General features: G+C 47.3%; 2 protein-coding genes across 27 annotated transcripts in view; one reads left to right on the top strand and one right to left on the bottom strand.

Moving 5' to 3' along the window:
* The window catches only part of LOC111521830 (protein PRR14L), a 53,743-nt gene extending 50,898 nt beyond the window's left edge, over positions 1-2,845 (bottom strand). For all 3 annotated transcript variants that reach the window (XM_026447074.2, XM_026447076.2, XM_026447075.2), the window contains exon 1: positions 2,649-2,845. The gene's annotated coding sequence lies outside the window, so the exon portion shown is untranslated. The remainder of the gene's footprint in view (positions 1-2,648) is intronic.
* A 3,782-nt stretch (positions 2,846-6,627) lies between these two features.
* The window catches only part of LOC111521831 (GATOR complex protein DEPDC5), a 170,381-nt gene continuing 160,620 nt past the window's right edge, over positions 6,628-16,388 (top strand). For 20 of the 24 annotated variants that reach the window (XR_003306698.2, XR_003306696.2, XR_003306697.2 and 17 more), the window contains exons 1-4: positions 6,732-6,875; positions 7,573-7,690; positions 11,235-11,322; positions 13,477-13,523. Coding sequence is in view for 13 of the 24 variants with exons in the window: in XM_026447062.1 (XP_026302847.1) it covers positions 7,633-7,690; positions 11,235-11,322; positions 13,477-13,523 (193 nt within the window). In the remaining 11 variants the exon portion in view is untranslated. Of the gene's footprint in view, positions 6,667-6,731; positions 6,876-7,572; positions 7,691-11,234; positions 11,323-13,476; positions 13,524-16,388 lie in introns of those variants that run through there. The other 4 variants (XM_026447064.1, XM_026447060.2, XM_026447066.2 and 1 more) reach the window with 3 other exon arrangements.

The raw sequence follows: 16,388 nt of genomic DNA, 5'->3' as shown, positions 1-16,388 counted from the left end.
TGATCTGCCCGCCTCAGCCTCCCAAAGTGCTGGGATTATAAGCGTGAGCCATTGTGCCGGCCTAACTGCTGGTCTCTTCAGCAGGAAGCCAGGGTCCCTCATCCTGCTCCCATATACTAACTGCTGAGTCTTGAGTGTGTTAAATGAAAGTTAAGTGAACTTTCCCGGGCTTGTTTTTCACATATTCATCAAAATAAGTTCAAAGGGTCCTGTCACCCATAAAAATCCCAAGACTCCAAAGAATAACTTTTCTATTTCCCTTTGTTACAGAAAAGCACACCTACAGACACCAACAATGGTGGTATAGAGCTCTCACTAATCCCCTCTGCAATTACTGGAGGGCATTTGAGGTAATTTAAGAACACTTTACATATAAAAAAAGATGGTAAGCTTTCCTTTAGCGTGCTTTCAGGTAATTTGGCAGTGTTAATTCCCATCCCACCAAAAAAACAAAAACAGGAAAACAAACCTACCAGTGAAGGATTAACATTGCTGCTCTCAATCTCATCAGAATACATTTTATAACACTAAAAACCTGACAAAGTGGCAACTTTTAGTCATTCAAACACTCCCCAAAAGTTCTAGAGGTCGAAAATGTACAACAAGCAAAAAAAAAAAAAAAAAAAGAAAAAAAAAAAACACAAAGAAAACAGAACCTAAAACCGTGTGCCCCAACAATCCTGAATCTGAAAGTCTCCCCTACCTTTAATTCCAAAGCAAAGGGGCTGCTAATAACACTAGGCACTGCCATGCTTGCTTCGGGGAACAATACTCACAATAATCACCAGGCCCTCAGAAGCTCGCAATACTCTTTTCACCTTGAGAAAGGGGCTTTCTTTTCCAAAGATTCTGACATTGTAGTCATTCCCTCCATGAGGGAATTTGGAGAATGGGCCTCTTCTTGAGAAAGAGAAAGAAGAGTCTTTTAATAAAATCCCAAGACAAACTGAAAGTGAGGCAGAGAAGTTCATACACTAAACAGGGCCAAGCGCTTCAACGAGGAGCGTGCAGAAAATCTCAAAAGCATCAAGGACTATTTCCCATTTTCTCCCTTTAATAACACCCAGAAAGAGGATCCCTCTGTCTCCACATAAGGAGTGAAACCGTGGAAATGCTCCTGATTTCTACTGACAGAGGCTTCCTGTATAAAAGATTTTCATCTCTTTTACAAAGCAAAAGGAGAAAAGAAACAATCTGTGTCATTCTGGATATACAAGAGGGAAGAGATCTCTCCTCAAAGGTATAGAGTCTTCATTTTCTTGGGAGAGCAAAAGAAAGGAAGAACTTGGAATCGCCCACTTGGGGGGTGGGAAGGACATGCAGATGGAATATTTTTTGTCACTACAGTAAGTCAGGGAGTGGGAGAGGACATCTCTAACCAGTCAGGAAGAAGTGATACCTTCTGTGGACAAAGGAAGGGCTGGCTTCTGGCATCAGGTCTCCCTTTCTCTTAAGAGGACAGACCTGTTTCCAAAAGCTAAGTCTTTTTTTCTTGATTATTTTCAGTGATGCCCTCTTTGTTAATTTGGGGGAGTATTGTACAGTAGGATCTAAGGGGACTGGAAATGTCTCTTTCTCTAACCCCTAAGTGGGAGGGAGTCTTCTACTCCAGTGAGAAAGGATGCTCCAACACTTGTGATGGGGGTTGGGAGGGGCACGCACGGAAAAATATGCTTCTTTGTGCAAGATATTAATTTTCTTTTTTAACAGATTAAGCAATAGTAACAGCAACAGCTTACCAAAAGCTTACTATGTAACTAGTATTTACACAAATGCTCCCTTAGCCCGCATGACAATTTTAAGAAAACAGAACCTAAATTGGAGATGGACTGAGACTGAGATAAGTTAAACAAATAGTCAAGGTCACAAAGATGTTAAGTGAGAGACCCAGGTTTGTAACTATCACACTCCAAAAGCCATGCTCTTAATTGTGCAAGGGAAAGGAGCTCACTGCACACCAAGAGGCTTAAAGGGAAGAAGAGAAGCGAGGCTCCCTCTGTGGACATCGCGATGGGAGAGGGAGAAAGGTTGACTTCTGATACCATAAAGTAAATTTTCAGGGTCTTCCTCTCCGTATCTTGGGGTACACGTGAAAAATAAAGGAGGAAGGTAAGTCTCTTTCTTACTGGGAAGAAAGATCCCCTCTGTCACTTTCAGGCAAGTTGAGTCTCACTCTTCACCTGGGGGACGCTGACCAAAGTTGGGGGAAAGGTCTCATTTAGGGGTTATCTCTTACTCCTCCTCAGGATAAGTTCAGAATCCCCCTCGAACCCCGGGAGTGGGTCTCCCTCTGCTGACCAACGGATGAGCGCTAAGAAAGACCGTACGCCTCCGATAAGGGGCGTCGTCCTCTGCGAGGAGTTAAGTTGGGGGATCCCTGTCGTATCGAGGTTGAAGAGGAGTCTCTCTCCCGCGTCGGAGCCATGACTTGGAGAAGCCGCTTTTCTCTCTAGCGACGCGGGGCCTGGTCTCCTCCCTCTCCCTGGGTCGTTCCGCCGCCCACAGGGCAGCCTTGGTTCCTTTCCGCGCCCCAAGAGGGCGGGGGGCCCGGACTCCCCTTTAGCCAGCACCACCCGGCGGAGGGTCCCTTTAGGGCGGAGTGGGGCGGGGCGGCTACGCCCGAAGCCTTCCAGTCCCCGGCCTCTTACCCTGAGACCTGCTCCGCGGCCCGCGCTTGCCCAGCCAGCTCAGCCTCTGCAGCTGCAGCCCAGTCGTCGCCAAGTCTACCTGAGCCTACGGAGCCGACACAGCCCGGGGGCGCTCCGGCCGCCGCCACCTTTTCGTCTCTATGGTCTCCCAGCACTTCCTCATCCGGGGCCCGAGCCAGCCATGCGGACTCGCCCAAATCCCGCCCCCGCACCGCGCGCGCGCACTCCAAGGGGAGGCTCTTCCTGCTTCTGACCTCCCGCCCTCTGCTAACCCCAGCCTCCCTCAACCCCGCCCCTGCGACTCAAATTCTTAAAGGCAAGAACAACTTTTGGCTCTGCTCCTGCTGAGCCACAGGACCCAGTGCCTACCTCCACTGCTGTCACCCTGTTCCAGTCCACCGTGTTTCTAGTTTGGACGGCTACAATTCTAAGGGCCTGCCTGCTTCCACTCTGGCAGCCCGAGAGATCTTATTATACTGGAAATAATGTTTTGGGTCACGATACTCCTCTGCTTCTTCTCATCATAGTGACCGCTAAATAAACGGCACCCCTGCCTCCAGTTGGTTACAGAACCTTGTTTTATTTTCTTCATAGCTTTAACACTAGCTGAAATTTCTATGTCTCATCTCTTTATTGACTCATTTATAATTTATCTTCCTCCACCTTGTCTGTTTTGTTCATCACTTAAAGCTCAGCACCAACAGCAGTGTCCGGCACAAAACTAGACACTTGACGGACATTTGAAGGAAGGAAGAAATGTTTGTCCAGGGGAAGAATTGAGGCGGTACAGAGATTGAAATCGGCTTGCTCCAAATCGTACAGCTTTGAGTTAAAAAATAGAAATCGGGCCGGGCGCGGTGGCTCAAGCCCGTAATCCCAGCACTTTGGGAGGCCGAGACGGGTGGATCACGAGGTCAGGAGTTCGACACCATCCTGGCTAAAACAGTGAAACCCCATCTCTATTAAAAATACAAAAAACGAGCCGGGCGAGGTGGCGGGCGCCTGTAGTCCCAGCTACTCAGGAGGCTGAGGCAGGAGAATGGCGTAAACCCGGGAGGCGGAGCTTGCAGTGAGCTGAGATCCGGCCACTGCACTCCAGCCGGGGCGACAGAACGAGACTCCGTCTAAAAAAAAAAAAAAAAATAGAAATCGACCAGACGCCGTGTCTCACACCTGTAATCCCAGCACTTTGGGAGGCGAAAGTGGGAGAAGCACTTCAGCCCAGAAGTTTGAGACCAGCCTGGGCAACACAGTGAGACATCGTCTCTGCCAAAAAACAAACAAACAAGAAACAAACAGCTGGGTCTGGTGATGTGTGTCTGTAATCCCAGCTACTCTGGAGGCTGAGGCAGGAGAATCACTTGAGCCTGGAAGGTTGAGGCTGGAGTGAGCGGTGACCATGGCACTGCACTCCAGCCTGGGTGACACATCAAGACTCTTTCTCAAAACAAAACAAAAATTGCTCAGATGTTGATGCACCTGTGCTCCTAGCTACTGGGGAGCCTGAAGCGGGAGGATCGTTTGAGCCCAGGAGTTTGAAGCTACATTGAGCTATGTTGGTACCACCACTGCACTCCAGCCTGGGCAAGAAAACAAGACCCTGTCTCTTAAAAAAAAAAAAAAAAATCTGAACGATTCAGTTTCTTTTGTTTTCTTTTCTTTTTCTTCTTCTTCTTTTTTTTTTTTTTTTTGAGACGGAGTCTCGTTCTGTCACCAGGCTAGAGTGCAGTGGCGGGATCTCGGCTCACTGTGACCTCTGCCTCCCAACCTCCGCCTCCTGGGTTCAAGAGATTCTCTTGCCTCAGCCTCCTGAGTAGCTGGGATTACAGGCGCATGCCACCATGCCCAGCTAATTTTTGTATTTTTTAGTAGAGACGGGGTTTCACCGTGTTGGCCATGCTGGTCTTGAACTCTTGACCTCAAGTGATCTGCCCGCCTCAGCCTCCCAAAGTGCTGAGCCACCGCTCCTGGCCTTCAGAGTTTCTTTATGAGAGTTGCCAAATTAAAAAGTTAAAATATTTGCCTTTTTAAGACGTCCCATTATGGATATCTCTCAGGAGACAGAATAAAACTCCCTTGAGGGCTAAGAAGAGAGAATCCTATTAGCTTCCTCTGAGATGGAAGAATGTCCCATCAACCACTGTCTCTAAAGACAGAAACTATCTTGGGGGATCTGGGTGTGTCTCCTGAAGTGGCAATATAGAAACATTTTTAAACATAACATTGTTATTCTTAAAAAATTTTGTAACTGTTGCAATACACTTTATCATATATGTTTTATTACAAGATAAATAATTTTAGCCAGGAGTGGTGGCTTGCCCTGTAGTCCCGGTCCCTTGGGAGGCTGAGGCAGAAGAATCGCTTGAGCCCAGAAGATTGAGGTTGCAGTGAGCTATGATAGCACCACTGCGCTCCAGCCTGGGCAACAGAGCTAGACCCTGTCTCGGGAAGAAAAAAAAAAAAAAAAAAACCCCGCTGCAGTGACTCATGCCTGTAATCCCAGAACTTTGGGAGGCCAAGGCGAACGGATTGCTTGAGCCCTGGAGTTTGAGACCAGCCAGGGCCACATGGCAAAACCCCATCTCTACAAAAAACACAAAAATTAGCTGGGCACGGACCTGTAACTCCAGCTACTAGGAGGATGAGGTGGGAGGATCCCATGAGCAGGGGAGGCAGAGATGGCAGTGAGCCGAGATCGCGCCACTACACTCCAGCCTGGGTGAGGGTGACCTCATCTCAAAAAAAAAAGTCGCAGTTACTTAATACTTGCATTATTTACCTAACTTCTCCTGAGTCCCAACGTAAAGGCATCCATGCTTAAGAACGTTGCTTGTCCTGTCCCAGGGTCCCCTTGGTCCACTGTAGAATGTTTCACTACGGTATACCATGGTTTTTCTTTCAACATTTTAAAGTTTCCCAAATCCGTAAGAAACGGGCACCGTAAGTATTAAAGTTATAAAGAAATGTAAGACAAGTGCTGTGTCGTTTAGATTTAGCAGTCAGTGTGATTAGAAGCAGCAGAGGAGTGGCGTGACAGAGACACCGATTCCAGTTATAAGATCACTCGGGCTGCAAGAGGGGAAGCAGGGAGATCCTATCGAGTTGCTGCCGCTCAGGTCAGAAACGATGGACCGGACTGGGGGGCGGGGGTATCAGTGGCAGCAGGCGGAGCTGGCAATTGTCAGGAACCTTTGGCGAGAGCCTGACCCGGCCCACCCAGCTCTCTGGTTTTCTGCTCGGAAAGATATCCTGACAGATGCAAGTTTAGGCTTTGCCCTGGGAATGACCAAAGGATGTTGGTTAAAGGCTCCGTTCTGGGAGCGGGTCAGGATTCGTCCTTGCTTCCTTCTGAAGGGTTTTGTGTCCTCAGGCTGTTTCCCGGTTTGTGAAATAGGATAGTATCTGCCTCCTACATCCATCACGTAATAGGGATGCAATGATTACATAAGGACTGTGAAGGCAGGCAGCCATTCTTATTAAAATACCAGAGGGGCGCAGAACGTCCTTTGGAGTTTAAGGGTTTGAAAAGCCCCCGGTAAGTGGACACTTCCCAGCAGGGGCCATCACACTAACTCTCGCGTGCTCAGCCCCTTGCATTTGACAGAAGTCCTCCCAGAAACTCTCATTGGCGTCTCTTAGCAGCCCAGTGAGGCCACAGGAGTCATTAACCTCGTTCATGTAACAGAAAACGGAGCTCTGAGGGATCTCGTTTCTCCTACGGGGAGATCACTAAGTCGCAAACGAAGCTCTGCGACCATGGGTCTATCTCGGATAGACTGGGAAGAAATGGATTTCCTCCGTGGGGCGGGAGGCTCTAGGGCTCGAGGGCAGGAAACTCCAGGAGGTGGCCCAAGCAAGAGGCCGCACGCAACACCCCGCCTCCGGCTCAAGTCCCGGATGAGGAAGTGGCGCGGCCACAGAGACGAGGCGGAGGCCCGGCGAGAGCGGCGCGGGGGCGCGAGGGCGGGAAGGGGGCGGGGTCCCGGGGCGGAGCCACCGGAGCGGCGCGGGTTCTCAGGTGAGCGTTACACGGTCGGGGCGGGCCTCGCAGTCGCTTCAGACTCTGGGGCGGAAGCAGCGCGGGCCGCGAGGGCGTAGGCGGGGTATCTGGAGGAGGCGCGGGGAATCTGGAGGAGACGCGGGGAACCTGGAGGAGGCGCGGGGAACCTGGAGAGGGTCCAGCCCGCGGGGCCCCGGCCCGAGGCGGGAAGGGGCTCCAGAGCTTCGGTGAGTGGAGCTGCCCGCCCCAGACTTGGGACTGGGGGAGGCTTGAGGTAGGGGACCTTGGCCCAGGTTCGAGTCCCGGGCCTCATTCCCAATCCGCTGTGTGACCTTGGACAAGTCTCTCTCCCTCTCTGAGCCTCAGCGGCCTCAGCTGTGAAATGGAGTCAGGGAAGGTACGCTGAGAGTTCACACAGACCGAGGTTTGGGGAAGGAACTCCTGCCTTCCTCTTCTTTGTGGTCGCCTTGCTCAGGACATTGACAGCAAAATGAGGATGGTGGGAGTATCTCTAAGTCTCAAGTGACCTTGAGCAAGTCCCTTGCCGTGACTCACACTTTCATCATCTACAAAATGAGTGGGCTAACCTCTTTTAAGATGTCCTTAATGTTCTGGTGTTATTGGTGTAGATGGAGACAAGGTAATGAGTACCCATTCACCGCAATGCTTCCCCTTTAGCGGTGTGATAGAATACCTTCTCCAAGGTTTGACTAGCCCCTGGCGTGACTTCCCCTTAGTTCTTGAATTCTGTGGTTCTGTTTGTTCTCCATCGCTCCTTGTAACTGGAGAAGTGACTTCATCCATGAGTTGCTTGGCACCGCTTCACAGCAGAGCAACACCAGTATCTTCACTGGCCTAAAATCAAAAAGTGGTTGCAAGGAAAAGTCTGACTTTCCAACCTTTTTGTTTGTATTTCAATGGCAGGGAGGCAAGATGACTTCTCTCCCCCAAGCTTGGAACAGCTAAAGGGAAAAACAGTGCAAGATGAGAACAACAAAGGTCTACAAACTCGTCATCCACAAGAAGGGCTTTGGGGGCAGTGGTCAGTATCGATTGGTCTTTAGAGGTTTTGTAATTTGGCTGAGGTTCTGGTGTGTGCAATGCCTTGAAATTACATACTGACTCGTGACAATTGAGGCTAAACAGGCAGCTAAACAGACTAAAGCAGCAGCTATCCTACAGTAACAAGGAGGATGGCAGGACCCTTCTAAATGCATTTGTATTCAGACTTTTAAGGCACATTATGAGTGCTGCCGGTTTACTACCTTTCATTTGTTGAATTGCAATGTTTATTACAAATCTTCCGTTCATGTTCCATAAAATTCCAGCCTGCACTGGTTTGGCAGGTAAGAGAAACTAAAACTATATATCAGTTTTTATACTGAGTGAGAGAGAAGCAGCATAGATGTGCACAGAGCAAGTATGATCAAAGCATGAACTTTTGCCTGGCTTCTAGGCATGGGAAGAAGGGGCAGGATACAGCATGGTATCCTGCACTGAACTATAGTCTGAATATCTGCTCCACTTCTAATTTTCTTGGTGACCTTGAACAAGCTCCTAGTGTACCTTATCTGAAAGTTGAAGGGCTTTAGAATAGTTTCTCTTAACATCTATTTTTTTTCCTTTCTTTTCTTTCCTTTTTTTTTTTTGAGACATGGTCCCCCATTTGCCCAGGCTGGTCTGGAACTCCTGAGCTCAAAGGATCCTTCCACCTCAGCCTCCCTAGTAGTTGGGATTACAGGCATGAGTTGCTGTACCCTGCTCTCCTTAGCACCTTGAGTCCATAAATCTGAAGAATAAAAGGGCACTTAGTATAATTTTTTTTTCTTTTGTGAGGGAGTAATTTTCCATTCTGTCTTAACAGCCTCATTCAGAAATTGGAGTTAACAATATAATGAGTCATTTTATTTTATTATTTATTGACTTATTTATTTTTTTTTGAGACAGAGTCTCGCTCTGTCGCCAGGCTGAAGTGCAGCAGCATGATCTCAGCTCACTGCAACCTCCACCTTCCAAGTTCAAGCGATTCTCCTGCCTCAGCCTCCCGAGTAGCTGGGACTACAAGTGCATGCTGCCATGCCCAACTATTTTTTTTTTTTTTTTTTTTTTTTGTATTTTAGTAGAGACAGGGTTTCACCATGTTTCCCAGGCTGGTCACAAACTCCTGAGCTCAGACATTCTGCCCGCCTCAGCCTCCCAAAGTGCTAGGATTACAGGCATGAGCCACCACGCCCCACATGAGTCTTTTTAATGTTGTATTTTAGGGTGTATTTACTTCTGCATTATGTAGATATAAGCCTCCAGAGGGGAAGGACTGCCAAAAAGGGAAAACAATAGTTTCTCTATCATAGAGCCTTGTGAGGCTTAAGTAGGGTGATATATGTAATGCATTTAGCAGAGTATTAGACTCTGTGCTCAATAAATGTAGCCGTTGTAATTACCAGACTACAGGCATTGCCATATTTAAACCACAATTTCTGCTAAAATGTACAGTCTATTGTTATTACTTTGTATGCTGTTGATATTGCCTAAGTATTTGTGGAGTGGAATAAAACATAACTTGGCAGAGAGAAGGATACAGTATATACAATGTATACAAATACATATTTTTATGTATGAAATACAAAGGTAGCTAGATGCTGTATCCAGTTTTCTGTAAAACTATAGATCAAAATACAACTAACAGCTGGACATGGTAGCTCATGACTGTAATCCTGGCGTTTTGAGAGGCCAAGGTGGGCAGATCACATGAGGTCAGGAGTTCAGGACTAGCCTGGCCAACATAGTGAAACCCCATCTCTGCTAAAAATACAAAAATTAGCCAGGTGTCATAGTGCGTGCCTGTAATCTCAGCTACTAGGGAGGCTGAGGCACGATAATTGCTTGAACCCAGGAGGCAAAGGTTGCTGTGAGCCAAGATCACGCCACTGCATAGCCTGGGCAATAGAGCAAGACCCTGTCTTTAAAAATAATAATAATAATAAAAAAGAAACAACCAACAGATCTTTATTGGGCGTATACCTGTGCCAGACGCAATGATTATGAATACCGCAAGGTTCTTTGTCCCTAAAGAGCTTTCAGTTTTGTAAGATAGACATGCAAAAAGGAAATGATAAAACCAAGCAGAAGGGAATGTGTTCTCAGGGACCTTAATCGAGACTGTGTAAATTAGGGGGGAAGCTCCACGGAGGATTTGTCGTAAAACTGTCAGTGGAAACATAGCAGATAAAATTAGGGATGCTGGGTGCTGTGGTGTGTGCCTGTAGTCACAGCTACTCAAGAGGCTGGGACAGGAAGATCACTTGGGCCCAGGAGTTTCAAACTATAGGACATTATGTTGATTGGTTGTCTGAAATAAGTTCTGCGTCAGTATAATGACCTCCCAGGAGTGGGGGACCACCAGGTTGCCTTAGGAAATGTGAACCACCTCAGGTTGGAAACAGAGCAGGTCAAAACTCCTGTGCTGATCAATAGTGGGATTGTCCTTATCAATAGCCACTGTACGCCAGCCTAGGCAACAACAAGACCTTATCTCTAAAAGAAAACAAACAAAAATTTGGGAGTAACCCATTGTTTGATTTTATTAGGCTACATTTTTGTTGGATCTGGTTATATTTGAAATCTAGATATACTTAATTGTCATGATATTAGCATAATTAAAGGTGATGTCTTTCCTCCCAAATTAAAACAGCGAAACAGTCATTCTGTCTTTATGCTTCTGAGTTTGCAATACTTGAGAGAGTTCTCCCCATCCCTGGTAGAGGAGCAGGGGTAGATGAACATGAAACCACATCCCTTTTATTTAATTTAATTTAATTTTTTTTTTGAGACGCAGTCTCGCTCTGTTGCTCAGGCTGGAGTGCAGTGGTGTGATTTCAGCTCACTGTAACCTTCGCCTCCTGGGTTCAAGTGATTCTCCTGCCTCGGTCTCCCAAGTAGCTGGGATTAGAGGCGCCCACCACCACGCCCGGCTAATTTTTGTGTTTTTAGTAGAGACAGGGTTGTGCCATGTTCGCCAGGCTGGCCTTGAACTCCTGACCTCAGGTGATCCATCCATCTCGGCCTCCCAAAGTGTTGAGATTACAGGCGTGAGCCACTGCTCCTGGCCTCTCTGAGGTTATTTTCTTACTCCTGTTAAATCTAAAGATTTACTGTGAGGGTCACATTAAGATACTGTTTGGGAAATTCTTTGAGCATTGAATAACTGTAAGGAATTGTGCTGTATCTATGGAAACCAGCCTGTTTTGTTCCTGTTATATGCCAGATACACAATATTTGAGGGGGTAAAAGGCTGTCCAGAAGCCTAATTCCCAGATACTGAGGGCTGCTCTGTCCCTGGAAGCAGTATGGTGGTAGAGAGAGCATGGAGTATGAAAACAAAGGTACCTGAGCACCATCCCACTCCACTGCTCTTGGTGTTCCCGTGCGAATCCATTAGTCACTGTAAGCCTTGTTTCAAAATAGAACCTCATCTGTCAATGGGGTGGCAATACCATCCTGATGGGGTTGTGAGGAATCAGTAATGAGAACATACACATGTACCTAATGAGTGTTTTTCTACTTGAAGTCGCTGAATTGTCTTTCAGATGATGAGCTAGTTGTGAACCCCAAAGTGTTTCCTCACATCAAGCTTGGAGACATTGTAGAGATTGCACACCCCAACGATGAATACAGGTAAGTGTCTCATAGGATTTCCAAATGATGTCCAAGGGGTTTGAAGGGCAGATAGCTCTCTTTGCCTTTCAAAATGTTCATACTGTGGTGGCTCAAGCCTGTAATTCCAGCACTTTGGGAGGCTGAGGTGGGCTAGGTCATTGGAGCCCGGGAGTTAGAGACTGGCCTGGACAACATAGTGGGACCCTGTCTTTAAAAACAAAAAGCTCATGCCTTCTAGGATTTGATCAACAAATAATTTTTCAAAAGTGGTCCATTCCTCCTCCTCCTTCTTTTTTTTTTTTTTTTTTTTTTGAGATGGAGTCTAGCTCTGTCACCTAGGCTAGAGTGCAGTTGTGTAATCTCAGCTCACTGCAACCTCTGCCTCCCAGGCCTAGGTGATTCTCCTGCCTCAGCCTCCCCAGTAGCTGAGATTACAGGCATGCGCCATCATACCCAGCTAATTTTGCATTTTTAGTAGAGACAGGGTTTCACCATGTTGCCCAGGCTGGTCTTGAACTCCTGACCTCAGGTAATCCACCTGCCTTGGCCTCCCAATGTGCTGGGGTTATAGGCATGAGGCACTGCAGCTGGCCTAATTTTTGTATTTTTTAGTAGAGAGTGGGGTTTCACCATATTGGCCAGGCTTGTCTCAAGCCATCCACCCTGCTAGGCCTCCCAAAGTACTGAGATTATAGGCATGAGCCTCCATACCCAGCCTTTTTTTTTGTTTTATGTTTTTTTTGAGATGAAATCTAACTCTGTCACCCAGGCTGAAATGCAATGGTGTGATCTCGGTTTGCTGCAACCTCCGCCTCCTGGGTTCAAGCCATTCTCCTGCCTCAGCCTCCTGAGTAGCTGGGATTACATGTGCATGCCACCACGCCCAGCTAATTTTTATATTTTCAGTAGAGACAGGGTTTCACCATTTGATCAGGCTGGTTTCGAACTCCTGACCTTGTGATCCGCCTGCCTTGGCCTCTTAAAGTGCTGAGATTACAGGCATGAGCTACCGCGCCACGCCCAACCTTTTTTTTTTTTTTTTAAAGAGACAGAGTCTCACTCTATCACCCAGGCTGGATGGAGTGCAGTGGTGTGACCTTGGCTCACTGTAACCTCTGTCTCCCAGGTTCAAGCGATTCTTCTGCCTCAGCCTGTTGAGTAGCTGGGACTGCAGGTCTGGGCCACCACACCTGGCTAATTTTTTAATTTTTTAATTTTTATTTTTTTGAGACGGAGTCTCGCTCTGTTGCCCGGGCTGGAGTGCAGTGGCCGGATCTCAGCTCACTGCAAGCTCCGCCTCCCGGGTTTACACCATTCTCCTGCCTCAGCCTCCCGAGTAGCTGGAACTACAGGCGCCTGCCACCTCGCCCGGCTAGTTTTTCGTATTTTTAGTAGAGACGGGGTTTCACTGTGTCAGCCAGGATGGTCTCGATCTCCTGACCTCGTGATCCGCCCGTCTCGGCCTCCCAAAGTGCTGGGATTACAGGCTTGAGCCACCGCGCCCGGCCAATTTTTGTATTTTTAATAGAGACAGGGTTTCGCCATGTTGGCCAGGCTGGTCTCGAACTCCTGACTTCAGATAATCCACCGCCTTGGCCTTGCAAAGTGTTGGGATTATAGGCATGAGCCACTGTGCCTGGCCTCTTTCTGGTTTTAAAGTTGAGATGACAACTGAAGGGTTCTGTAGCGTTTATCCATTTCCTTTGGTGCATATGGAGTTTCTTTGTTTCTAAGGGAGCTTTCTCCGTTTTTTTTTTTTTTTTTGAGACGGAGTCTCGCTCTGTCGCCCAGGCTGGAGTGCAGTGGCCAGATCTCAGCTTACTGCAACCTCTGCCTCCCGGGTTCAGGCCATTCTCCTGCCTCAGCCTTCCGAGTAGCTGGGACTACAGGCGCCCGCCACCGCGCCCGGCTAGTTTTTTGTAATTTTTAGTAGAGATGGGGTTTCACCGTGTTAGCCAGGATGGTCTTGATCTCCTGACCTCGTGATCCGCCCGTCTCGGCCTCCCAAAGTGCTGGGATTACAGGCTTGAGCCACCACGCCCGGCCATCTCTCATTATTGTACTGTAAGTCACAGACTGTCCAGAGTGACCTATTTGCCTTTTGTGAGGGATGAAGGATGCTAGGGAGTTACTGCTCACAGTATCCCAACTCTCCGTTGCTTTCTTTTTCAGCCCTCTGCTTTTGCAGGTCAAGTCACTTAAGGAAGATTTACAGAAGGGTAAGAATTACATCATTCTTAGAATTTTTTATTTACTGCCTCAGAAACTGTAAGAAACCTCTCTTCATAATTTCAGGGGATGAGGGCAAGTAATTCTTTTCTTTTTAAAATATATTTTAATTTAATTTTCAATTCAGGCAGTACATGGGCATGTTTGTTACATGGGTATATTGTGTACTGATGGGGATTGGGCTTCTATTATATCCATTACTCACACAGTGAACCTTGTATCTGACAGAACAGATACAGATACAGAACATTGTATCTGTGTCTGAACATTGTATTTTTCAACTCTCATTCTCTTCACCATCCTTCTTTTTGGAGTCCCAAGTGTCTATTATTTCCATCCCACTTATAGGTAAGAACATGCAGTATTTGGTTTTCTGTTTGTGAGTTAGTTCACTTAGGATAAAGGTGGCCTCCAACTCCATCCGTGTTGCTGCAGTGGATGTGATTTCATTTTTTTATGGCTGCAGTTCTCTTCTTACCAAATTGTGTTCCTGCTAAAATAAAATTGTCAAGTTGACGCTTATAGTCCCAGCTACTCTGGAGGTTGAGGTGGAAGGATAATTTGAGCCCAAGAGTTTGAGGTTACAGTGAGCTATAATGGCGCCACCGCACTCTAGCCTGGTCAACAGAGACACTGTCTCAAAAAAAAAAAAAAAAAAGAAAGGCCAGGCATGGTGGCTCGTTCCTGTAATCACAGCACTTTGGGAGACTGAGGCAGGTGGATTGCCTGAGCTCAGGAGTTTGCGACCAGCCTGGGCAAAATGGTGAAACCCTGTCTTTACTAAAATACAAAAAATTAGCCAGGTGTGGCAGCATGCACCTATAGTCCTAGCTACCCGGGAGGCTGAGGCAGGAGAATTACTTGAACCTGGGAGGTGGAGGTTGCAGTGAGCCAAGATCGCGCCACTGCACTCCAGCCTGGGCGACAGAGCGAGACTCCGTCTCTAAAGAAAGAAAAGAAATACACAACTTGCCTGTTGCCCAGGTTGGTCTTGAACTCCTGGCCTCAAGTGGAGTTCCCCACACCTTGACCTCACAAAATGCTGGGGTTGCAGGTGTGATCCACCACATCTGTCCCATTTTTTCACAAACTATTTGTTAAATGCCTACTCTGGGTGAGTAAGGATTGGGGAGGAAGAAATATTTATTGATGATTGCCCACCACATGTGCAAGGCACTGTCCTGGGAGCTTTGTGTAATCTAGCTTTATCTTCCCAATAGCTCTCGAGTGAGTGAGGAAGTTTATTCTCTGCCAGACTATACAATCTAGGCATAGCCAGAAACGGTGATTCCTGCTTACTCATTCTGGATTCAGATCCTTTGTTTTTCCCTCTTATCGCTATGCCATGCTGTTCAAGGAACCAGAATGTTAATTGACAGTAAATAAGATACTCTTAAATAGTTCTTAAGAGAAAAAAACAAAAAAATTCTGGGTTGCTTTAATGGGCTTTGATGGCTGGGTGCAGTGGCTGACACACCTGTAATCCCAGCACTTTGGGAGGCTGAGGTAGGTGCATCACCTGAGGTCAGGAGTTTGAGACCAACCTGACCAACATGGAGAAACCCCATCTCTACTAAAAATATAAAATTAACCTGGCGTTGTGGCACATGCTTGTAATCCCAGCTACTCAGGAAGCTGAGGCAGGAGAACTGCTTGAATCTGGGAGGCAGAAGTTGTGGTGAGCTGAGATTGCGCCATTGCACTCCAGCCTGGGCAGCAAGAGCAAAACTTTATCTCTAAACAAATGAGCTAATTAATTAAATAAAGGGCTTTGATGTCACCCACTCTTTTTTTCTGTTTCTGTTTTTTTAAGAGATGGAGTCTCACTGTGTTGCCCAGGCTGGAAGCTAGAGTGCAGCGGCATGATCTTGGCTCACTGCAACCTGCGCCTCCTGGGTTCAAGTGATTCTCCTGCCTCAGCCTCCCAGGTAGTTAGGACTACAGGTGTGCACCACCATGCCTGGCTAATTTTTATATTTTTATTTTTATTTTTTTGAGAGGAAGTCTCACTCTGTCACCCAGGATGGAGTGCAATGACGTGGTCTCAGCTCACTGCAATCTCCGCCTCCTGGATTCAAGGGATTCTCCTGCCTCAGCCTCTCGAGTAGCTGGGACTACAGGTGCGCACCACCACACCCGGCTAATTTTTGTATTTTTAGTAGAGGCAGAGTTTTACTGTGTTGGCCAGGCTAGTCTTGAACTGCTGACCTCGTGATCTGCCCACCTCAGCCTCCAAAAGTGCTGGGATTACAGGCATGAACCACCATGCCCGGCCTAATTTTTATATTTTTAGTAGAGATGGGGTTTCACCATGTTTGGTCAGGCTGGTCTCAAACTCCTCACCTCAGGTGATCTGCCTGCCTCAATCTCCCAAAGTCCTGGGATTACAGGCATGAGCCACTGCACCATTGCCCCTGCCTTTTTCTATTTTCCCTTTCAGACAGGGCCTCTCTGTTGTCGAGACTGGAGTGCAGTGGTGCAGTCACGGCTCACTGCAGCCTCAGCTTCCCTGGGTGCAAGTGATTCTCCATCTCCCATCTCCACCTCCTGAGTAGCTAAGACCCCAGGTGCCCAGCCCACAGGATCTTGCCTGGCTACTTTTTGTTTCTTAATTTTTACTCAGGCTGGTCTTGATCCCTGGGCCCAAGCAGTCCTCCTGCCTTGGCCTCCTAAAGTGCTAGGATTACAGGCATGAGCCACCATGCCTGGCTACCCACTCATATTTAACCATTCAATGTTTCAATTTGAGGAGAAAACATTCTATAAAACCTGGCTACTCTGGTTACACTGCCTAAGGATTAGCCCTGCTCTGCAAGGAGCAGCAAAAAAAAAAAAAAAAAAAAAAAAAAAAAAAA

This window comes from Piliocolobus tephrosceles, chromosome 19, assembly GCF_002776525.5.
Source record: "Piliocolobus tephrosceles isolate RC106 chromosome 19, ASM277652v3, whole genome shotgun sequence".
NCBI classification, from domain to species: domain Eukaryota; kingdom Metazoa; phylum Chordata; class Mammalia; order Primates; family Cercopithecidae; genus Piliocolobus; species Piliocolobus tephrosceles.
This window is presented reverse-complemented; position numbering and strand designations above follow the sequence as displayed.